The sequence below is a fragment of the Pristiophorus japonicus genome, chromosome 10 (assembly GCF_044704955.1).
Source record: "Pristiophorus japonicus isolate sPriJap1 chromosome 10, sPriJap1.hap1, whole genome shotgun sequence".
Taxonomy (NCBI): Eukaryota; Metazoa; Chordata; class Chondrichthyes; family Pristiophoridae; genus Pristiophorus; species Pristiophorus japonicus.
In genome coordinates this window covers 167356675-167382308 of record NC_091986.1, presented here as the reverse complement: position 1 = coordinate 167382308, position 25634 = coordinate 167356675, and the positions used below count along the sequence as shown (strand labels likewise).

The window sequence follows — 25634 nt, the reverse complement described above, 5'->3', positions numbered from 1 at the left end:
TTTTACTTTCCACATTCAACAATAAAAACAAATTTAAGTTCAGAGGTATATTAAGTGAAAAGCATTAGGAGCCTGAGGCTTTTCTTCAATGTAATATGTGGTATTTTTCAAAACATTAAAGTAGAAATTAATGTATGCAATGTTTCTGTACCAGTGCTTAACACATTTATGTGACATTCCTTTGCCTGCTATTTTTAGGGAGCTGTTAACCTGCTTATTTTAAATGAGTTAGCTCCCCTTTAATACAATGGGCAGGAAATTCCACATGAACACATTGTACATCAATACTGGAAATAATGGGGATCCATTTCAACTTTGGTGAGGGTGGCAAACAACAACACCAACAACTTGCGTTTATATAGCGCACATACGGAGATATTAGGACATGTGACCAAAAGCTTGGTCAAAGAGGTAGGTTATAAGGAGCGTCTTAAAGGAGGAGAGAGAGGTGGAGAGCTTTAGGGGGAAAATTCCAGAGGTTAATGCCTAGGCAGCTGAAGGCATGGCCACCAATGGTGGAGCAAAGAAAATCGGGGCTGCGCAAGAGGCCAGAATTGGAGGGGCACAGCGAACCCAGAGGGTTGTAGGCCGGAGGAGATTACAGAGATGGGGAGAGGCGTAGCCATGGAGGGATGAGAATTTTAAAACAGAGCAGTATCGAAAAGACCGCCTGTTACATATCCCGTCCGGTTCTCCTTTCCATTGTATAATGGATGCCTGATCGGTGCTCTCAGTTTTCCACTGCTGCCAAAATTGAAAATAACCCCTAATAATTTCTAAGTTAAAACGTGGCGGTGTTTAATTCAAAACTGTTACAATAAATAATTAAAGCCAAGATGCTAGTCACCATATTCGATAGAAGTGGACCCAGAAATAATTACTTGAATAATCTGAACAATCATCTTGTATTTCAGTGATTATATTTTGAGTTTCAGAATGGCTTTCAGCAAAATGCCTAATTACAATTTAAAATGTATGTATATATTATTTAATGTTGGAATTTGAGATACATTCTGAGCTAAATGTTTCATGTTTCTTAACCATCCTTAGGAATAAAGAAATAATCACAACCATATCATAAAATGTTGATGTTGCTGTAAAATGAGCCTTGCCCAGCACAATCCACAGCACCTGAAAAATGAACCTAACTCATTTTTATTAAAATATCCCATGTATTAAAAAATGATGATAGGAGTACATCATACTGGGTAAGTAGATATGAAGTATATTACGTTTAATCAGAATAATTATGAGGCACCGATGCAGAAGAAGGAGTCTTAACAGGATACATTTTAAAACTCACTTGCAAAGAACCATCACTGACATTAACATTGTTTTATTATTTTTGTGCTTTTAAAAAGAATTAAATGGCGATGCTGATCACAATATCAATGGACCTATCTTAAATGAGTTATTTAGGCCAGCAGTGTGAGGGAGCTGAATGAACACCAGTGGCTGCAGTCATTAATCTAAGGGTGTCTCAGAATCAACTATTTAAATTCACTCAGCTCCTCTACAGTTGCAAGGTCAGCAACCCTTCTAATAATGTCATAAACAAATATCATTTAAAGAAAAAGTATTCAATGAATTAACAGTAGAAAACAAAAGCATGTTTGACTTATTCAGAATTCTTGGTAGCCCCATAGAGGCCTTGAAATTAGAATGCACTGTGCCTATTTTACAAGCTTCCATTGAGGACGCTTCAGATGGCTGTGGTGGCGATCTCAAGAAGCTCTGGGCCTTGAGGGCCCGGCTGCAGACTGTAGCACCGCAGTGTGGGCTGGGGAAGTCAGGCCCAGCTGGCTGTGTGACATTGGCAGAGTGGTTGGCTGGGGAGCAGACATGTTGTCATCCTGAGAGAGGAGAGCAGTTGTCTATCCAACGGAACCAGGCCACTATCATGTGCGAGAACAGTGCAGGAGTGGGGTGATGCACTGAACGCCCGTCAACACTGGCCCCCAGAACCATGATAGCAGCCATCTGATCTTGCGTTGGCAGCTGTCAGCAGAGGCTCCATCATGGTGGGGCCACTGTGGTGTTGATGGAACTGATCACTCGCTCCATTTTGGACAGCATGTTCTCCAACTTCTGCGTGAAGCCCCAACACAGGTTGGAGCTGGACTCCTCCATGCTCTGCGACATTGTGCGAAAGCTCGTGAGCAGGCTGCCCAGTGCATCTGGCATTTCCTGGTGTATGCCCATAGCCTTCTTTGGTTGCCTGGGCCTTGGAAGTCAGCATCTGCGTACTCTACAGTAGAGTTAGTATGTGATGTCGCGCTCCAGCGAGCTGGCATCTCTGGTTCCCTATCCCCCTGCCTTGGCTCCTACATACATGTGGCTCGTGATTCACCACATGAGCCACCCCCCTTCCCGCCCACTGGCCTCTTCTTCCTAAAGTCGCATAAGAACATCCACACTTTCAGCGCCTGAAATGAAAGAGATTGATGTGAAAGAGCTTTTAGTGTGAAGAAAGAGAGAGCAGAGAGAAATGAGTGGCTGATGAAAGAAGCTGCGGTTTGTCATGCAGAGGATGTAAGGTGAAATAGAACTAAGGGAAAAAGAGGATAAGTTGTGAATACTTGTGAAGAAACACTACATGATGTCTCCACTAGCAATGCTTCTCACCACAGCCACAACCACCTGCCTGTGGGGTCCAGCATGTGTTCTTCCACACGGGACAGGATTAGCAGGCGGATTCAGCCTCCTCCAACTCCTGCCTCTTTTGTGTGCAAACATCTCCTCAGGAAAGAAGGGGCTGTGTTAATTATGTCCTTTTGAGGTGTTTAAGGAATGTGCCTGCCATGGTCAAATAGTTTGTATGTTGTGTGGAAGATGCGATGTGTGGGGAAGTGAGGGTTGCAATAGGGATGATTATAGGAGGATCAGAGTGTGTGAGTAGGAGGGGAAGAAGGTTGAGTGGTGTGGTGCAGTGAATAGAAGCAGGGATGGGAGTGTTATGAGTAATGAGGCTGCAGGTCGTGAAGGTGTGAGCAGAGAGTAAGAGAGCTGTATTCTTACCTTGACATCTCTCGTAAGGTAATTGAACTTTTTCTTGCATTGCAGCCATGTCTTGGTTGCTAAGGTCCTGACATTCACCTCTGCATCCTCTTCCCAATGGCAGTAGTACTGCCTGGAGTGCTTTCCCGCCGCCCTCCCCCTCCCCCCCAGGGGGAACAGAAACTCCCTCCCCCTGTCCACTACCAGGGCCTCCAAAGCGCTATTGGAGAATGTTGGAGCCCGATCTGCAGGTTATGTAGCCATTTCTTTCTTCAGAAGCATTCCCTGCTATCTGCAACCAGAATACAGTTCCCCTTTAAGTGGTGCTCGTTGCCTTTAAGTAGTGTGAGTGATGCCTGATCTATGACACTTTCTAACAGGCGCACAGCCAATTAATAGTTTTTTCGCCTGTGTCTATCTGGGTGTGCATTTTGGCTGCCACTTCGGACCCGAGCCGTTAACCTCTTTTTACACTTCCTTCTCATGCTTTTTCTCTCTTTCCTTCAATGGTCAATATCTAAAATATTGTAAAATTGTTGTGAAGCGCCTTGGAACGTTTTACCATGTTAAAGGTGCTATATAAATAAGTTATTATTATACATTGATCAGTTTTTATTGCTGTTTTCTACTAGTATACCTAGATAAATGTGCAACCAATTTAGCTAAGCGCAGTTTATCTCTCATGCCTTTATAGTGCAATGTAAATTTATACACATAGGGGGTGGATTTTCTGATCCATTGCGCTCCATTTTTTGCCCTGGAGCAGCGGCAATGCTGGTGGTGAGGTCTTCTGGGCAGCCGGTCAGCCTCCAGCACCCCGCGGGGGTTTTCGGGGCTGGTTTTGCAGCGGTGCGGAGCAGCATCGCCCGGAAGAGCTGCGCGGTGTGCAATGCCCCTGGTTGTAACACCGGTGCACTTTTTGACTCCCGCCCGACCCATACGCCCCACAGTGAACGCCTGGGAAATCAGACGGTCCAACTATATTGACTGCAGGGAGGCAAGTAATGCAGTCCTAAAGTAAGTGTGATTGTATTTTCTTTAATTCTTTTTGCGATTTATTTGTGGTGGCGTAGGCTGTGTATTGGGACTGTTTTTGTAGGGGGTGAGAGGGTTTCTCCCCAGACGTCTCTCAGAGCACTCCCCGTCCCGCTCTTTAGCTCAGAATTTTCCCATGCTAACGCCGAAGGAAGGTGTATAATGCCTTCCTTAGCGCTGTGCCCCAGATTCAGGGCCTAGTTGCCCAATTTTGATGAGTGAGGCACAAATTGTTCCCAGACGCAAACTTTACTGCCCTGCCACCATTACTGCCCCGAAATCATCAAAGCTGAAATTCCTGCCCATAACTTTCAGATGTTTGAAAGGGTTAATTTTATCCAGCTTATTAAACTCCTGTTTGTACCTCAGCCTAAAGGAATGATGCAACTTATTTGGAAATGACGCACACTGATTCAGTTAGTATGTAATACTACAGTTAAACAATTACTTCGATTAGGCTATACTAACAACTAAGACCTGAAAAGATCCATATTAACATGAAGCAAAGTTGGAACAAAACTATGATATTCATGAAACAGTGTAATTAAGCATTATGAGATGCATAAGGAGAGTATGCATAATTTAAAAGGGTGGTGAGAAAATTGCTTGATGGCACTCAGGATATGACAGAACCAAGTTGTGAGCTCATCACCATATCAACAGGATGAACTATTGCTCTGTATTGTCCCACCGGGACAAAGTAGCCATCGGACCCATAAAAATATTTCTGTACATTACTTTTGTAGGAACTATATAGCCAAAATACATAGTTAGATGACAGACAGCAATACTTGTGGTACATTTCATTGTTCAGCTTACCTACTTCCTCCCTGATATGAGCAAGCTCAATGGAGAGTTCTTTCTCTTTGATAAGGGCACTTTCATTCTGCAAATAAGGATAGAAGAATTTAGAATACACAAAGTAGGGAATTGCAATAACAGGGTGATTTTAACCCTGCCCGCCTGGTGAAATCAATGGAATGAAACTCAGGTGGATTCTAGAACAGGCAAGCAATCCAATCCACCTAATTATTGTCCAAGCATTGAATATGGAAATCTACCCCTATATTACAATCTATTCTGTATTTCCTGACAAACAACTGTTTTGAGGTAAGCGTTCACAAGTACAATTAATTATCAACATACTCCCCTAGAGATTTTATTTAATGTATTTTCTACAAAAACCTCAACCTATTTTTCATTACAGTAACCCACTGAGGCCTTCTTATTATCTACTGAACTCAGAAGGTACCTTTTCTGTTATCTCTACATCCGGAATTATCTCTGAGCTGTGAAACATTCAGTAGTTACAGAAAGTTAGTAAATTACAAACTCTGTTCTACAAACTTAACAATAACATTCAAATCAAGTCTAAAACTAACAAAAAACAAGCTTGTGCTAACACTAGAAAGCCAAAAATCTGAGAGTGAAAAACTAACTTCAAGAGGGAATGAAAAGCTATCATATTATGATTTTCCCCTCCCATTCAAATCAAAAAATAGCAGTGGTAGTGCAACATTTAAATAATGAACAAAAAAACCTCTTTGGGGTTGGCCTCTAATTATGTCAGTTCTTTCAGACAGATAATAGTCAGTTTAAGTTATCACCGTGGACAGAGCTGTGAACTGAACTGCAGCTTTGCATATGTCCTCTATCTTCAATATTCACAATATAATGTTAACTTACAAGGCCATTATAAATAAAACAGGATTCTTTTCTTCATAAAAACGCTCTGACAATCATAAAGCCAGCCCCTAAATTATTTGAACTCGGGCTGCATCATGACTTTAGTCACCACCCTGTGTCAGTGGAACAAAAAGAAACAGCGGAAGTTAAATTACCCTCTTGTCCAGACAACCAAAGCAGTAATACAGCTTGCAACAGCAATGGCCCATCCTAGCAGGTTTGGTGATTCACAAGTCTCCTTCATTCAGTCGCAAGTCCTTTGCTGCAATGATTTTTAGTAAATGCTGCACACTGGCAACAGCTACCCCTACCTGCATGTGGCACTAAGAACTACCTTATTCCTCCTAATATTTCCAGAAACACAGAAATGGGGAGAAAGATACAGGAAGATTATCGACATCCTGCTCAGGGGGAGGTTACTGTGCCAGTACAAGCAGCGTCAGAGTGAGGCTGATCAATACTCACACAATAAGGGTATGACACTGATTTCATCACTCTTAAAGCTGACAGCATAACGGCACTGTGGGGATATGTAAATTTAACGCACAGAAAAAATAATAAAATTCCATTGCAAAAAGTATATAAATCCTTGATTTTATGAAGGAAATGATTTCGCGTTATCAGTTATAGCATCGGTATAAATCTACATTCCTGGCAGCTGGTTGAAGCTACTAGCCATCTATTTAAAATAGGTCCCTTTAATGAGTCGCTGTTTGTTACATTATTGTGGTAATGGGTGGGGTTACAATAATTCAAACCCAGATATGTGCAAGATACCTCTGTTTCGACTGTAAATAAGAACTAAAGTGGTACTGCATAGTACATTAATCAATTCAGATTCGTTCCTTCACTTTGTAGTGTTTCTTTTAAGATTGTGTACACAGCCTCAGTTCTACAACAGAAATGCTGGAAATATACAGCAGACACTATCAGCATCTGAAAAGCGAAAAGATAGGTAGCCTAATGTTTGACAGGAATCTTTTGTGATAACTGATCTCTCCCTGAATTAGTAGCTTGTCTTTTCTCTTTTCGGATGCTGATGTATTTTCTGTTTTTATTTCACGTCTGCAACATTTGCAGTTTTCTCTTTTTAACTCCATCTATGTTGAATCCAGCAACACTAAAATAATAATTCACCATGATAGGTAAAGAAAGTTAACTTGAAGATACAGCAATTTATTGTCACAAACCTCTTGCAGCCATCAGGAAACATGATGTGCATTACTAAGAAATAAAGAGTTGGATTTTCGGCTTTTGAGATTTTGGAGCGGTAACGGCGGTGGGAGGCGGGGGAGGGGGGGTGCGGGGGGAAGAGGGACAGCGGGGATGGGGGGGTGGGGGGTGGGGATACTGATACCACCTGGAAAAAGCTTTCGTCCTTGACTGCAAAATTTGGCAAAAAATGAGGTTCCATGATCGGGGGCGCAAAATCAGGTGTTACACAATGAAGCTTTTGCACCCCAGCCAAAAATTGCAGCGTTAAAAATGTTTCGTTGATTTAAGGAACTTCATTGCTGCTCAGTGTCCTGCAACATAATGTATATTGTATGGTTTTATTTTGGTGGGGGGAGTTTTTGTTACTTTGTTGCAGTAAAATTTATGATTCATCCTTTGCCATTGTTGTCTTGTGTATCATTCCAACGTTCACCGGAGATGTGCCTTTATGGGGGCACATAACGTGTCCAGTATTAGCTCCCTCCCTCAGTTTCCTCCATTTAGGAGAGCTGGTCCATTATGAGCTGGTCCGGCTGCATCTCCATGCTGCCTCCCCCATGGATGGTGTGGCTATCCAATGAGGGCCTCGCCAGACCCATCTTCATTGTCCTCCGACTCCTGAGGTGGGCCTGCAATCCCCACTGGCAATGCCTGGCCCCTCATGATGGCCAAGTTGTGCAACGTGAAGCACACCACAATGAATTTGGATACCTGTTGAGGGGAGTATTGAAAGCTGCCTCCAGAATGGTCCAGGCCTCAGTCTGCCTGTAGGAGATGGCATATCTCTGTCAGCATTTCCTTTTGGAAGTATGAGCGTTGGTGCCTGTAAACCCATGGCGGGGGGGGGGGTAAAGCCCTCCTCCCCAGACGTCTTCGGCCTCCCCTCATCCATGAGCTGACATGGCCAAGAGCCCTTCTTCTAGCTTGGCGTCACCTGGCAATAGCATGCAGCATGATACGCTGTCGAAATAGTAATGTCCCCATTAAATTCTCTGACTGAAGTTGTAAGGGCACTGTAATGGCAGATGCCCGTTTGCAAGTCGTAACTTATGTAGTCAAATGTGGTATCTGATTTGTACATAGCAAAGGCGTTCAAAGAGCAAATGAGAAACATTACCATTGGGATCTTTCACATTCACATGAGCAGAGGGCCTTATATGAAGTTCTGTCTGAAAGACAACACCTATGACAATGCAATTTTCCCTCAGAACTGCACTAAAGGGTCAGCCTAGACTCAAGTCCTGGAGTGGGGCTTTGATCCCACCACCTTCTGCCTCAGAAAAGGGCATACTATCACTGAGCCATGGTGACCCTATTTTATTGTTATACATGTTGTAGTATGACCAGCTTTGGAACGAATGACCCACAAATCTCCTAATTAGGTCCAAGTCCTAATCATTTTCAAGGAAGGAGAGAGACAGAAAGCAGGAAACTATAGGCCAGTTAGCCTAATATCTGTCATTGGGAAAATGCTGGAATCCATTATTAAAGAAGTAGTAGCAGGACATTTAGAATATCAATAATACAATCAATCAGAGCCAACATGGTTTTATGAAAGGGAAATCATGTTTGACAAATTTGCTGCAGTTCTTCGAGGATGTAATGAGCAGGATGGATAAAGGGAAACCAGTAGATGTAGTGTATTTGGATTTCCAAAAGGCATTCGATAAGATGCCACATAAAAGGTTACTACACAAGATAAGAGCTCATGGCATTGGGGGTAATACATTAACATGGATAGAGGATTGGCTAACTAACAGAAAACAGAGAGTCGGGATAAATAGGTCATTTTCAGGTTGGCAAGCTATAACTGGTGGGGTGCCACAGGGATCAGTGCTGGGGCTGCAAATATTTACAATCTATATTAATGACTTGGATGAAGGGACTGAGTGTATTGCGGACAAATTTGCTGAAAGATACAAAGATAGGTGGGAAAGCAAATTGTGAGGAGGACATTAAGGGCCCAAGTTTCCACATGATAAAAAAATGGGCGCCCCTCCGAACTGGGCGCCCGTTTTTCGCGCCTAAAACGGCGGCGGAAAAGAAACTCGCGATTCTGGAGCGCCCTGCAGCTCCTTATCTGTTTGGCGCGGCGAGCAGGGGGGCGGAGCCTACACTCGCGCCGATTTTGTAAGTGGGAGGGGGCGGGTACCATTTAAATTAGTTTTTTTCCTGCCGGCAACGCTGCGCGTGCGCGTTGGAGCGTTCGCGCACGCGCAGTGTGAAAAAAACATTGGCACTCGGCCATTTTTGTAGTTCTTTGTAGCTGTTTAGTTTTTGAACATTTTTTAATAAAAGCACATTGCCATCAGCACTGAGAAGGCTGCAGGAAGCCTCAGAAAGTTGAGGCAGCCGTTTCCCGATGACCTCCCCCTTTTGCCGTCGGGAAATGGCTCCTCAATTTCTGAGGCTTCCTGCAGCCTTCTGTCTCCTTCCCTCCCGCCGTCTGGAATGGCCCCTCCCCCTGCGTTCGGTCGCTTGCCCGCCGTCTGGAACGGCTTCCTCCCCCCCCCCCCTCCCCCCGCCCCCGCGCGTTCGGTCGGTTGGGTCCCTCCCCGCCGTCTGGAACGGCTTCCCTGCGTTCGGTCGGTCGGTCGGTTCCCTCCCTTCCTCCCGCCCGCCGTCTGGAACGGCTTCCTTCCCCCCCCACCCCCCGCGTTCGGTCGGTTCCCTCCCTCCCTCCCTCCCGCCCGCCCGCCTGCCTTCGGGAACGGCTGCCTCATTTTGTGAGGCTTGCTGCAGAATTCTCCCTGCCTGAAGCACTTTCACACAGGTAGGAAGATGGTTTATTGAATCTTTTCTTTGCTCATAAATGTTTATTCAGGTTGGATTTATTTGTATAATATTTGTATAAGTATAAATAAGGATTTATTGTAGAATTTAATGACTTCCCTTCTCCGCCCCCCTCCCCCCCCACCTCGTTCTGGACACCTAATTTGTAACCTGCGCCTGATTTTTTAATGTGTAGAACAGGTTTTTTCAGTTCTACAAAAATCTTCACTTGCTCCATTCTAAGTTAGTTTGGAGTACATTTTCACTGTGGAAACTTTCAAATCAGGCGTCAGTGGCCGGACACGTCCCCTTTTGAAGAAAAAATTCTGTTCCAAAGTAGAACTGTTCTACCTGACTAGAACTGCAGAAAAAAAAATGTGGAGAATTGCGATTTCTAAGATAGTCCGTTCTCCACCAGTTGCTCCTAAAAATCAGGTGCAAATCATGTGGCAACTTGGGCCCTATGAGTCTGCAAAGGGATATAGATAGGTTAAGTGATTGGGCAAAAATTTGGCAGATGGAGTATAATGTGGGAAAATGTGAGGTTATCCACTTTGGTAGGAAAAATAAATTAGCAAATTATTATTTAAATGTGAGCTTATCCACTTTGGTAGGAAGAATAGAAAGGCAAAATATTATTTAAATGGAGAGAGACGACAGAATGCTGCGGAACAGGGATCTGGGTGTCCCCGTACATGAAACATAAAACGTTAGCATGCAGGTACAGCAAGTAATTAGGAAGGCATATGGAATGTTGGCCTTTATTGCAAGGGGGAATGGATTATAAAAGTAGGGAAGTCTTACTATAACTGTACAGGGTATTGGTGAGACCACACCTAGAGTACTGCGTACAGTTTTGGTCTCCTTATTTAAGGAGGGATATACATGCATTGGAGACAGTTCAGAGAAGGTTCACTGGGTTGATTCCTGGGATGAAGTGGTTGTCTTATGTGGAAAGGTTGAGCAGGTTGGGCCTGTATTCATTGGAGTTTAGAAAAATGAGAGGTGATCTTTGTTATGTATGTAAACATTGTAACTGTGTAAGACTTGCCACCAGAAGGCGCAACTGTTGGAGGCCCAAGGGTCATCTGCACACCTCGTGCAAGGAAGTATAAAAGGTTGTTGGCCATGCTGCTTAGGCACTCTGGAGTTGTATTAAAGAGACTAAGGTCACATCAGTTTTAGCTCACAGCACTCAGTCTTGTGGAGTTCTTCCATACTTAACAATTGGCGATGAGTAACAGATTACGAACTTTCATACGGTCATGGCTGCCGTTGGTATTTTAGAGAGATTTGTAGAGGGTGATGATTGGGAAGCCTGCGTTGAGCGTCTCGACCAGTACTTCGTGGCCAACGAGCTGGATGGGGACGATAAAGCGATCAAGCGCAGGGCGATTCTCCTCACCATGTGTGGGTCCACAATATACGGCCTCATCAAGAATCTGCCAGCACCGCAGAAACCAACGGAGAAGACTTATACAGAGTTGTTTACGCTGGTTCAGAACCACCTCAAGCCAAAGGAGAACATCTAAATGGCCAGGTATCGCTTCTACACACACCACCACTCCGAGGGCCAGGATGTGGCGAGTTATGTCGTCGACCTGAGACACCTTGCGGGAACTTGTGAATTTGCTGCATTTTTGGGGGAAATGCTACGGGCCTTTTTTGTGCTTGGCATCGGCCACGAGGTCATTCTTCGCAAGCTGCATCCAAAGATGGACACTAACATTGTCCGCCTATGACTATGTTATCTACCACAAACCAGGCACGGAGAACTGTGCTGATGCCCTCAGTCGGCTACCATTGCCCACTACCGGGGTGGAAATGGCGGAGCCCGCAGACTTGCTTCTGGTCACGGATGGTTTTGAGAGCGAGGGCTCACCCGTCACGGCTCGCCAGATCAGGACCTGGACTAGCCAGGATCCTGTGCTATCACTTGTAAAAAGTTGCGTCCACAATGGGACGTTCCTGGGGAAATACAAGATGAAATTAAGCCATTTCATCGACGCAAACATGAAATGTCCATCTAGTCGGATTGTCTCTTATGGGGTAATCGCATGGTTTTGCCAAAAAAAGGCAGGGAAACATTTATATACGACCTATAGAATACCTTCCCAGGCATAGTCATGATGAAGGCTGTAGCCAGGTCACATGTTTGGTGGCCTGGCATTGACTCAGATTTAAGAGTCATGCGTACACCAATGCAACACGTGCTCGCAATTGAGCAATGCACCAAGGGAGGCTCCATGAGTCTGTGGTCATGGCCCTCCAAACTGTGGACCAGAATTCATGTAGATTTTGCTGGCCCCTTTCTCGGAAATATGTTTTTAGTTGTATTGGACGCTTACTCTAAATGGATTGAATGCATAATCATGTCATCCAGTACATCCACTGCCACCATTGAAAGCCTCCGGGCTATGTTTGCCACCCATGGCTTGCCCGACATCCTTGTCAGTGACAATGGACCGTGTTTCACCAGCTCGGAATTCAACGAGCTTATGACCCGCAATGACAACAAGCATGTCAGGTCTGCCCCGTTTAAGCCCACAGCCAACGGTCAAGCAGAATGGGCAGTCCAAACTATCAAACAAAGCTTGAAACGCGTGACGGAAGGCTCCTTGCAGACCATTTATCTCGGGTTCTTCTCAGCTACTGGACGCGACCCCACTCACTCGGTCACTGGGGTTCCCCCTGCAGAATTGTGAATGAAGAGAGCACTCAAAACCAGGCTCTCCCTAGTCCACCCGGATCTAAATGATCACGTGGAAACCCAGCGTCACCGGAAAAATATGTACCACGATTGCGCGGCTGTATCGCGTGACATTGATGTTAATGACCCTGAGTTTGTCCTTAATTACGGTCATGGTCCTAAATGGATCGCTGGCACTGGCTTGGCCAAGGAGGGGAATAGAATGTTTATAGTCAAACTATTGAATGGACAAACGTGCAGAAAGCATTTGGATCAGACCAAACTGCGGTTCACCGACAACCAGGAACAACCTGAAGAGGACATCACCATCATCGATCCACCAACACACACCCAACCAGCAATCAACCTCACTGTCAATCAAGAGGATGAACCCACCATTCCCAACAGTCCTGTCAAATCAGCTGCGTGCAGTGCAGTAATGGTCCGACCAACTCACCCATGCCAGAGTTTGAACTCAGACGATCAACCAGGGAGCGTAGGGCCCCGGATCGTCTCAACTTGTAAATAATTTGTATCAAAGACTTTGGGGGGAGTGATGTTATGTACGTAAACATTGTAACAATGTAAGACTTGCCACCAGAGGGCGCAACTGTTGGAAGCCCAAGGGTCACCTGCACACCTCGTGCAAGGGAGTATAAAAGGTTGTCTGCCATGTTGCTTAGGCACTCTGGAGTTGTATTAAAGAGACTAAGGTCACATCAGTTTTAGCTCACAGTACACAGTCTTGTGAAGTTCTTCCATACTTAACAATCTTATTGAAACATATAGGCCTAGAAATCCCGATCGAGGTCTTCTCGTGGGCAAACTACTGAAAAAAGGAAAAAAAATGCGCACTTACCTGAAGGTGCTGAGCCCGTTCGAACTTCCGATCCTGAGGCCTTCACTCCCTACGCATCGGAGCGCCTGCACGTTGGGATGTGCGTATGCTGGAGCTGGAGTCGCATGGCTCTGGGCAGCCAATCAATGTATAATATTTTCTCATTCATAATAATGGGAACTCCTTAAGTTGGAGTTCCCATTATTATGAATGGGAAACCCCCCCAAACACACACAACACTAATAAAAAAAAATAGAAAAATACACTACATATTTAAGATTCATTTAAATTAAAGTTCTTATTAAAAAAATATATATTTTCCCGACTTTTTAAAAAGTTTTGAAAATGATGCCTTAAAATAAACTTACCACAGTGAGGAGGGTTTTAACAATAAAATATGCTTTCATATGTGTTTATTTAATTTAATTTTAATGTTTATGTATGTTTGTAAACACTTGCACCTGTAAAAGTAGGCTATATGCCTGCTTTTTCAGGTGCAAGATTTGTGAGGACATTTGCTGGGCAAGATATGCGTAAATATCGCAAATCTTGCCTTTGCAAGTGTCCTCGCTCCCGATATGCGCGAGATCTGTCAAGCCAGAAACTTGAAAGATCGGCAAAGCCGGTTTTCAGCGCTTGCGCATTGTGCACTGAAAACCGGCTTTTCCGATGCCTTCCCGGGTCCGTAGAAACTTCATATGGACCCGGGACATCGGAATTTCAGGCTCATTATATTCTGAGGGAGCTTGACAGGGTAGATGCTGAGAGGATGTTTCCCCACATGGGGGAATCTAGAACAGTTTCAGAATAAGGGGTCGCCCATTTAAGACGGAAATGAGGAGGAATTTCTTCTCTCAGAGGGTCGTGAATCTTTGGAATTCTCTACCTCAGAGAGCGGTGGAGGCTGAGTCATTGAATATATTCAAGGCTGAGAAAGACAGAATCTTGAACTATAGGGGAGTCAAGGGTTAGGGGGAACAGGCAGGAAAGTGAAGTTGAGACTAAGATTAGATCAGTCATGATCTTATTGAATGGCGGAGCAGGCTCGAGTGGTCGTCTGGCCTACTCCTCCTATTTCTTATGTTCTTATTTACGTTTCCTTCATAAAAATGCAGGAGATTTCAGTTCAGTGAAATCTCAATAAAATGTCTTACCTGATGATAGAATCATAGAAATATTATAGACATGAAGGAGGCCATTTGACCCATCACACCTGTGTAATGCATTGACTAAACTAATCAAAAATTTAGCCCTAATTAATGGAGCGACTATTTTACAAAGATTCTGGTGAAATTGACAGGCCTTTTATTGCAATCCTTGGTGAAATTTCTCTTCGGAATGTACTGCCTTGTGTGCTACTGAGCCATACAAACTGGGAAAGTCCCAGGTTTAATTCCCACTCTATTAAGCTATCCGATCTCATTCTGGTTGACCTTGGTGTTGTTGGGCTAGGTTTCTTGCTCCTGAGCACTATCCACTGAGCACTGTGCGGAAGTACATAAGTGTGGATGTCAGGTGAGGGCAAACGTGATGCTACTATGTAGGCTCACATATTGAGTGGTCACTTGGGTAAGGTACTGGAGCAGACACCTATGGAACTGTACCATAGCATAGGAACAGGTGTAGGCCATTCAGCCCCTCGAGCTTGTTCCGTCATTCAATTAGATCATGGCTGATCGGTATCCTAACTCCATCTACCCGCCTTGGTTCCATAACCCTTAATACCCTTGCCTAACATAAATAGCATGAGTCAACTACTGCACAGTAGAAAATGGAGGAGGAAACAAAGCTTCTGCTCAGATGTCCAAATTCACCCTTGGGATGAATCTCAGGATAGTATTGCTGTGAGAATACACAAGCAACTTGGAAACAAGAACAATCTGATGTTGCACACTGTAGTTATGTCCCTTTCACTTTAATGCAACTGCGGAAGAACAGGAGACTGGTACAGCACCTTTAATAGAGATTACCAATGTGAGCGATTGAAGAAATTCTGGCATGTTACAAAACTGACACATTCCATTCAGGATTAAACATTAATCTTAATATTTTCATCTGACAATGCAGCATATGTCTCTCTCCTGCTCCAGGGAGAAATCTGTTCATATTAATGAAATCATATTACAAGATCTTTGCCTCACAAAACTGAAACTACCTGAGCATTTTCCACTACTGGTGGCCTAAATTAGCAAAACTATCCTTGATTTGATGAAGAATATTTTTTTCCTTATTAGACTACATTAACCATTACATGACTGATATGGAAAGAAGTATTTTTATGTGGTGTAATACAAACATTTTCCCTTTTCCAGCTGATTGTATTCCTTTACCATAGCTTCCCTAAAGGCCATGGTTCATTCTGGGGTACGGCACCTTCTAAGTTCAGTATTTTGCCTCCTTTTTCAGTCTTTTTGTGTGAGACACTCTTAAGTATCAACAGGGTATGTAACTGAAAGGGGAATTACAGCTGAGCCAGATCTTGTACTCAACCAAACAGCCACGCACATAAACACACACAGGCTAGATAGTCAATGTTTTCACTTCCTAACCCAGGGACGCTGAGACCAATTGTTCCATCTGAAATCATCCAGCATAGACCAAGGATTGAACCTTCATTATCTACATGGCTCAGGAATATACTATGCAATATCGTTTCACTCTGAACTATCTGGGGTAGGGTAGGGAAACATAATGGCCTGTATCTCAAAGTAATGAAAAGATCTGCCAGGTGACTAGATAGTGACTAAGTTGCTGTTAATGCACACAATATGACTTTCTTATGTAGAAGCTGGTAGAGAGCAAAGTGAAGGTGCAGCAGGCAGTAGAGAAAGGGATTTGAATGGAAAGGAGGAAGAAGACAAAAGCTCATTCACCCATGTTGACACTGGATACCTGGCTGGTTCATACAAAGTTCTCTTAAGTGATGTGTTCTTCCATATCCTTTTTACAGTAAGGTCCTATTTACCTCTCAGGTGTGCAGGCTACCACAACACTGCAAAATATTTACTGCAATGCATAAAGTCTGCTGGGAAACCTTTTGCATAATTTAGATTTTCACTAAACGCAACACCACTATATTCACTAAACACACCAACCTAAAACAAACGTGGTGGCTACAATGGATAAAGCTTGACAGCTTGGTTTTCAGTAACTTTATATTTTAAAATATAATAACATTAATGCATTTACTCTTAGTAAAACTTATAGGCCTAGAAATTGGATAAGGTTTGAAAACGGGCGCGGTGATGGTGATGCACGAACAACCTGCGGCCGTTCCTTTCGATGCAGACTGCCCGCAAACTTCGTGCTGCCTGGTAATGTACATCATAGAATCATAGAAATTTACAGCATTGAAGAAGGCCATTTCGACCCAACATGTGTCTGGGCTGGCCGACAAAGATCAATCCAGCCTAATCCCACTTTCCAGCTGTTGTTCCGTAGCCTTGTAGGTTACGGCACTTCAAGTGCATGTCCAAGTACGTTCTAAATGTGGTGATGGTTTCTGCCTCTACCACCCTTTCAGGCAGTGAGTTCCAGATTACCACCACCCTCTGGGTGAAAAATATATCCTGAAATCCCATCTAAATGTCCTACCAAGTACTTTAAATCTATGCCCCTTGGTGGTTGACCCTTCTGCTAAGTGAAATAGGTCCGTCCTATCCACTCTGTCTAGGCCCCTCATAATTTTATACACCTCAGTAAGGTCTCCCCTCAACCTCCTCTGTTCCAAAGAAAACAAACCCAGCCTATCCAATCGTTCCTCATAGCTAGAATTCTCCAGTCCAGGCAACATCCTCATAAATCTCTGTACCCTCTCTAGTGCAATTACATCTTTCCTGTAATGTGGTGATGAGAACGCAGTACGCGAGCTGTGGCCTAACTAGGGTTTTATACAGTTCAAGCATAACCTCCCTGCTCTTGTATTCTATACCTCGGCTAATAAAGGCAAGTATTCCGTATGCCTTCTTAACCACCTTACCTACCTGGCCTGCTACCTTCAGGGATCTGTGGACCTGCACTCCAAAGTCCCCTTTTTCCTTTACACTTCTCAGTGTCCTACCATTTAATGTGTATTCCCTTGCCTTGTTAGCCCTCCCCAAGTGCACTTCTCCGGATTGAATTCCATTTGTCACTGTTCTGCCCACCTGATCAGTTCATTCATATCTTACTGCCATCTACAGCTTTCTTCTTCATTATCAACCACAGACAATTTTTGTATCACCTGCAAACTTCTTAATTATACCACTTACATTCAAGTCTAAATCATTGATTATATACCACAAAAAGCAAGGGACCTAGTATTGAGCCCTGCGGAACCCCACTCACAAGCACCCACCAACCATTACCCATTGCTTTCTGCCTCTGAGCCAATTTTGCAGTGTTCAGCCCAACGCTGAATGCGCTCAGTAGGGGGCCCAAGTTCATGCGAGGCTAGCATCAATTAAAGATAACCTGCACTTTTTATAGCCAACCTGTACCTCTTAAAGGGGAGGTGCAGTTTGATGAGAGTAGGTGCTGGAAGTCATTCTGGAAGTGAGTTTGACCTGGAAAAGAAACTGGAATGGCACAACATGCCAGAGAGCGGGCTCCAAGCATTTCCGATGCAGCAGTGGAGGCCTTAATGCAGAAGGTGGTCAGGAGGAGAGAGACCCTATATCGACAGGAGGCCCTCCAGACAGACACTGCAAAGGCAGTGGGAGCAGATAGACGTGGAGGGAAATGCCAGCAGTGTTGTCCCGAGGACCTGATGCAATGCCGAAAGAAGTTCAATAACCTCACTCGAGTGGTCAAGGTCAGTGAATTCATCTTCAAATGTCATATTCCACCATCTCCACTACGAGCCTCACACACTGCTTAAATCACCACACCCCCATCATTCACCTACCAACAATCTCTATCAATTACGACTCATACTTGACATTCATGTGCTCCATCTCACCCTCACAAACTTACCACTGCTGCAAGTCTCACACCCATGTCTCACAGCTTGTACACACTGCCAGCTATTCAACCATAACAACTACATCACCCAAACACATTGCATTGCACTCAGTGGCACATTTCCCTCTCTTTTGCAGGAGAAGTAGGCGCACAACTGCAGGCAGCAGCAGCTAACCTGAGCGGGACAGGCGCACCAGCATATCCTAGCCCCAGTGGAGGAGACTGAAGCCGTGGCCAGTGGCAGGACTGAAACCATTGAAGATGATGATATGTTCGTATCTAATCCTTCTTCTCACATCCCACTTCCCCTTCATTCCACAATCTATTCTGATCTACAAGCTGCATATGGTGTAAGTATGTACCCCTTCCACTCACCACAACCCAACCTTGTGCCTTTTTCCTTTCAGACACCCAAAAACTCCAACCTGGGCAGGCAGTGGTGGAAGAAGAAGAAGACACCGACGAAGACGAAACACCGTAACTCGATCTCACACTTGCAGTCACCAGCTCAGATACTGGCAATGCGCATACTTTAGAGGGTAGCATAGAGGTGGGATCTGCACATGCTGAGTCACCGGGCATGACTGGGCTGCAGCCAGGGCAGGGGGAAAGGGTAGCACAGGTGCCAGCTCCCTGGAGGATGAGGTCACACATGTGTTCTGCTGCACAGGGCTAGATGAGGACCTTGATGGGACAGAAGAATGCAGATGGGTATGCACAATGAAATGCTTGGTGCATTGGCAGGCTTGCCAGAAAGCTTGACTGTAATGTCAAGGAACATGGAGGAGTCCAGCACCAACCTTTCACATGGCTTTGCGCAGAGCTAGGACCCCATCCTTTTCTGCGTGCAAGTGGTGGGCCGATCCATTTGTGTACTTGTGGCCCTAATCTTGATGGAGCGTCTGATGGATGACATCTCAGCTTCCATTGGAGCACAAGCAGAAGCCACCCAATGTCCGAGTGATGCAATGGAAGCTCAGACCGAAGTCATACAAGGTCAGCTTGTTGGCATGCAAGCACACACTGCCTTCATCATGCCTTACTAAAATCTACCACATGTTGCATAAAAGTTCATGGCAACTCTCACCTTCACAACAACTGGCAATGCCATCTTGCCCTGCTCTGAGGCTGCAGGTCTGCCTGCAACAAGTGGCAGATTTCAGTGAGCATCTCTTTAGTGAAGCAGAGACGTCGCATGCAATGTTCCTTGCTGAGGTTGAACATAAGAAATAAAAGCAGGAGCAGGTCATTTGGCCCCTCGAGCCTGCTCCACCATTCAATAAGATCATGGCTGATCTGTTCATGGACTCAGCTTCACTTCCCTGCCCACTCCCCATAACCCTTTATTCCCTTATCGCTCAAAAATCTGTCTATCTCCACCTTAAATATATTCAATGACCCAGCCTCCACAGTTTTCTGGGGCAGAGAATTCCATAGATTTTGGGCTAGACATTCCACTAGGTAGCCATTGCCCCCAAAAATGGGCCTTGTTCCAGCAATGTAGGACGTCTCAGCCTTACTGATCGCTGGTACATGGCCCATTTTTTTTTGCGATTTTCCACTCGGCCTTAAGATGGCGATGTGGAATGGGCAATCTGATTTTTTGTTGATGTCGCGTTCGCCCACCAAACGAGGAAGTCAAAAACTTCCCTAGCAACAGCCTTCTGCGCGTGTGTAAGATTTTTTTTTCGGCCGACTGGTTTTACCGCGTTTCGGAAGGTCAGGGGTCATCACACATGCTCAGAAGGCAGAGGGAGAGGTAGGGAGAGAGAGAGGAGATTGAGAGAGGAGGAAGCAAGTAGATTACAGTCGAATTATTTGCAGCGTTTCCAATTTTATATTTATATTTAAATCTAAATAATTGTATAACCAATCTGAAAATGACCTCTGAGACTGATTCAGAGAGGAAAAGGGCTAAACCCTTTAGCGATGAGGCAAATGAGGCCCTTGTCAATGAGGTGCATGCCAGGTGGGCTAATTTGACACTGGGTGCACATGGGACACCTCCTCCCCGTGTCTACCGAAAAATTTGGGTGGAGATTGCAGACATGGTTCCGTCTGCATCCCATGAGGCGAGGTGGGGGTAACCAGTGCAGAAAACGCTGGAATAGCTTGGTGGCTGCAGCAAGAGTAAGTTGCATTTTATATTTTATATTTTACTGATGCATGCATGCAAATTTTTATTATAACAATGAATCTCCTGCATTGAATCTAATTATTGAATGTATTAGTTAAACCATGTGAACAGTAATTTGCACTTAATATTTTATAATTTATATTTAATGTTTTACTTTTGCATGGAAATTTTTATTAGAGCAATGAATGGCCTGCATTTAATTCAAGTTTGACATTCTTTATTGTATTAATTAAACCATGTTAACAGTAAGTTGCAAGGGGTAAGCCATTTAGGACTGAGATGAGGAGAAACTTCTTCACTCAGAGAGTTGTTAACCTGTGGAATTCCCTACCACAAAGAGTTGTTGATGCCAGTTAATTGGATATATTCAAGAGGGAGTTGGATATGGCCCTTACGGCTAAAGGATCATGGGGTATGGAAAGAAAGCAGTAAAGGGGTACTGAGGTGAATGATCAGCCATGATCTTATTGAATGGCGGTGCAGGCTCGAAGAGCTGAATGGGCTACTCCTGTACCTATTTTCTATGTTTCTTTGTAAGTTGCATTTTTCTATTTCAAATTTTATATTTAATATTTTACTGATGCATGCATGCAAATTTTTATTATAACAATGAATCTCCTGTATTGAATTTAAGTTTGTCATTCTTAAATGCGTTACGTAAACCATGTTAAGATCCGGACAGTGATCTGAACCAGCAGCATGTAACATTTTAAACATTTTAAACTGTTGTGACCTCAAGATACTACCTAGTCCATTAGCTTATGCCACGCCATGCCATGCTCTTTTCTTATTTGCAGAAGATATCTATTAACCATGCCGAACAACATCGGACGGGGGGGCGGCACTGCTCAGCTGCAGCCATTATCTGAAATTGAAGAGCGTGCGGCCACGTTGGTTGGCCGTGATAGCCGTGCAGTCACCACCTTGGTCTGGCCGAACCCAGCCATGCGTCTTGTGAGTAATTTGTAATTTGTCAAACTGTATTATGTATTAAAAACTTAAGTATGTAACTGATCTAATGTCCTGTAATTATAATGCAAAATGCAATATACTTGTAATGTACTTATGATGTACTGACATGTTACTTCATGCATGCATAAGAAACAGGGCATAAGAAGCAGGGATTGCAGCAGCTACAACTTTCTGGGGTAGTGAAAAGTATTGATATGTCACGTCTCTTGGTAATGTTCACCGTTATGATGACATTTTTACAGAGCTTATTAGAACATATGTGTTTTTAAGGTAAACCTGATACACTGGTAGACGTGCAGTCGGCACCAGCACCCTCACCTGCACCATCGGTGGAGCAGGAGGAATAAGGCGAGCTAGAGGAACATGAGCATGAGCACTTTCCTCGCTTAGAGCAGGAGGAGGACGAAGAAGAACTGGAGCTCCTACACAAGGCGTCTATTAATGGGGGGGGGGGGGGCGGGGGGTGGGGGAGGGGCGGATGAACCTGCGGTCATCTCCATTGAGAGCGATGAGGCACCGGGACCAAACGGTGTGCAGCTGGTGACACCAAAGCGCGATATATTGCACACGACTACCCCACGGAGTTCGGGTCAGTGAGGTGAGCAATCGTCTACCTTGGAAGGGCAGACGGAGTGCTTTATCTCCATGTGCAGGGAGACGGCCGCGATAGGTCGCGAGCTTATCTAGGGGTTCCATCAGTTCTCCACGAATTTCTCCAACTGGTCTGTCATGCAAACTGAGTCAGCACGACAGACCATGGAGGGGATCCGAGAGCAGACCGCCGCAACCAATGCCCTTCGGCATGCGTTGCTGGCTGGACACCGCGCTACACCCCAAGGTGTCGTGTTGGCTCAAAGTGCGACCCCTAGCACTCAAGCGAGTATGGAGGATACAGTTCCTCCTGACTCAGAAGATGAACATCATCATGCTTCATCTTCCACTCCCACACCACCACCACGGCAGGAAGTCTTATCGTTGCCCGTTGCATGCCAGCTTCGTCTTGCGGGGACCAAAACGGGCGGGTGGTGTTAAAACACGGGTTGGGAAAGGACCTGGAGGAAAACGTGGCCGCAGGTAAGGAGGGGGGTTGTTTTTTCATAATAATTGTTAAATGTTTTTAAGTTCGTGTATTCATTGTTGTTTGGGGTGGGGGGGGAGAGGGAGAGAGAGAGGGTGTTAATAAAATATTTTTAATAATTCGTTCTGTTAAATAAATTTTTTTATCGAGTTTAACAATTGTTGTGCATTCTCTCATAGTTATGTTAAGCATAACATTTTAACAATTGTTCTGCATTTATTGTGCATTCTATTATTATAACAAAAGTTTACTTAAGTTAAGCATTAATGCAAATGCCAAGCCTTTGCAGGCAAGGCAAAAACATAACTCAACTTTTGCTTAACCTTAACTGTAAATGTAAATGTAACTATCCACAATGTAAGTTCAGGAAAAGTGTTCATAAATGAGCTGCTGACGCAACAGCTTAGTAGCCGCGTAACTGCCACTGGGTACTGGTCTTCGGGGGAGGGGGCGGGGTAGGGCTATGGCTAGATTGGCAGGCTGATTGGTCTCCACTAGGTCCTCACCAGCTTCCTCTTCCTCCTCTTGTTCCTCGCCGGCTGGCGCTTCTGTCTGCCCTCCTTCTGGAGACGGACCTGCAGCCCCACCTGGCAGTAGTTGCCCTCTCCTTATAACTAATTTATGCAACATGCAACACACCACAACAAACTCAGCGACCTGGTCAGGGTGGTACTGTAGGCTGCCACCAGAAGGGTCCAGGCATGTGAAGCGCTGCTTTAGGACTCCAATTGTCTTTTTGACGATGTTGCGTGTCGCTATGTGGCTTTCATTGTAACGTTTCCCTGCTTCAGTGACGGGATTACACAGTGGGGTCATCAGCCAACTGGCAAGGCCATATCCCTTATCCCCCAGCATCCAAACATGACCTTCTGGCTGATTGACAAACAGGTCAGGGATAGCACTCTCACGTAGGATGTGCGCATCATGGATGCTGCCAGGAAATGTAGCTTTTACTGTCATGATTATTTGCTTGTGGTCGACAACAAGTTGCACATTCAAGGAGTGGAATCCCTTTCTGTTACGAAACAGCTCCGCGTTCTTTAAAGGGGCTTTCAGGGCAATGTGCGCGCAGTCTATTGTTCCCTGCACCTTGGGGAAGTCTGCTATTCTCGAGAAACCCAAAGCCCTCGCGCTCTGTGCCTCCCTGGTCAGAGGGAAGCTTATTAAGTCCATCCTGCGAGCGTAAAGGGCTTCAATCACCTGCCGAATGCAGTAGTGTGTGGCGTGCTGAGAGATATGACAGATGTCACCAGCTGAAGCCTGAAAAGATCCTGATGCGTAGAAGGCTAGGGCAGCAGTAACCTTCACCTCAACAGACAGTGCGGTTCTGATGGTACTGGAAGGCTGCAGATCCCCCTTGATGAGCTGACAAATCTCATCGATGACCTCCTTCTGGAAGCGCAGCCTCCTAAGACATGCATTTTCAGACAAGTTCAGGTAAGATTGCTTTTCCAAGTACCTTTATTGGCTGTATGCTCGCCTCCTCTGTTTCTGTGTATGCATTACTCTGCCATCTCTCCGATTGATCCTTTCAGAAACCAGCTTGTGAGCAGTTACGAGTAATGGCGCAGAAAGCATAGGCCCCATCACCATCAATAATTATTTTCACTTGCTATAATACACTTTTCACTAAAGAATGTCAATCTATTAAATTACTCTCTCTATACAAGCCCCAGTCTAACACTAGGCCCCATCACTTTCAATAATTATTTTCACTTGGTATAAATGCACTTTTCACTAAAAACTGCCTAATCCACTATGTTATATTAGTAAAATTAAATCTAATTAATAATCTGAGTAGATCTATCTATATAGGACCCTTAAATAACTCACAACTATCTAAGCACGATTTTTTAGCTGTCTCCACCCTTCTTCCGATCTTCAAAATGGCGTCCGTAGTGCCCATTTCCTTCAGTAAAGCCCGGGAAAAGCAACTATTACCCAGCCATGTTCTTGGCGAGCGATCAGACCGGCGGAGTGCCGGCGATGAGCCGAAAGTTGGGATGGGCGATGTGCGGGTGATCAGCTCGGCGATCAGTTCGGCAAAGTGAGCCAAAACTTGGGGGCTTATTTTTCCGGCGATCTTTCTGGCCTAGTTTCCACTTTTTCCTCAAAATGGGCGATAGAGGTCCATTTTGGGCGATATAAGGGCCATAGATGGGCGATGTGAAGTGGAAAGTCTAACCCTTACAATCTTCTGAGCAAATAAATTTCTCCTCATTTCAGTTTTAAATGGGCAGCCCCTTATTCTAAGAATATGTCCCCTAGTTTTAGTTTCCCCTATATGGAAATATCCTCTCTGCATCCACCTTGTCGAGCCCCCTCATTATCTTATAAGTTTCAATAATTTCACCTCTCATTCTTCTGAACTCCAATGTGTCTAGGCCCAACCTACTCAACCTATCCTCATAAGTCAATCCACTCATCTCCGGAATCAACCTAGTGAACCTTCTCTGAACAGTCTCCAATACAAGTATATCCTTCCTTAAATACGGAGAGCAAAACTGTACGCAGTACTCTAGGTTTGGCCTCATCAATACCCTGCACAGTTGTAGCAGGACTTCACTGCTTTTATACTTTATCCCCCTTGCAATAAAGGCCAACATTCCATTTGCTTTCCTGATTACTTGCTGTACCTGCAGACTAACTTTTTGTGTTTCATGCACAAGGACCCTCAGGTCCCTCCGTACTGCAGCATTTTGCAATTTTTCTCCATTTAAATTATAATTTGCTTTTCTATTATTTCTGCCAAAGTGGATAACCTCACATTTTCCCACATTATACTCCATCTGCCAAATGTTTGCCCACTCATTTAGCCTGTCTATATCCTTTTGCAGATTTTTTGTGTCCTCCTCACAATTTGCTTTCCCACCCATCTTTGTATCATCAGCAAACTTGACGACATTACACTCGGTCCCTTCATCTAAGTCATTAATATAGATTGTAAATCGTTGAGGACCCAGCACCGATCTCTGCGGCACCCCACTAATCACTGTTTGCCAACCGGAAAATGACCCATTTATCCTGACTCTCTGTTTTCTGTTAGTTAGCCAATCCTCTATCTATGCTAATATATTACCCCCAACCCCATGAACTTTTATCTAATGCAGTAACTTCTTATGTGGCACCTTATCAAATGTCTTCTGGAAATCCAAATAAACCACATCAACTGGTTCCCCCTTATCCACCCTGCTCATTATATCCTCAAAGAACTCCAGCAAATTTGTCAAACATGATTTCCCTTTCATAAAACCATGCTGACTCTGCTTGATTG

General features: G+C 44.5%; 1 protein-coding gene across 4 annotated transcripts in view; it reads right to left on the bottom strand.

Moving 5' to 3' along the window:
• Positions 1 to 25634, bottom strand: part of LOC139275187 (microtubule-associated tumor suppressor candidate 2-like) — an 876619-nt gene that overhangs the window by 54308 nt on the left and 796677 nt on the right. For all 4 annotated transcript variants that reach the window (XM_070892299.1, XM_070892303.1, XM_070892301.1 and 1 more), the window contains one exon: positions 4852 to 4918. In XM_070892299.1, coding sequence (XP_070748400.1) covers positions 4852 to 4918 — 67 coding nt within the window. The remainder of the gene's footprint in view (positions 1 to 4851; positions 4919 to 25634) is intronic.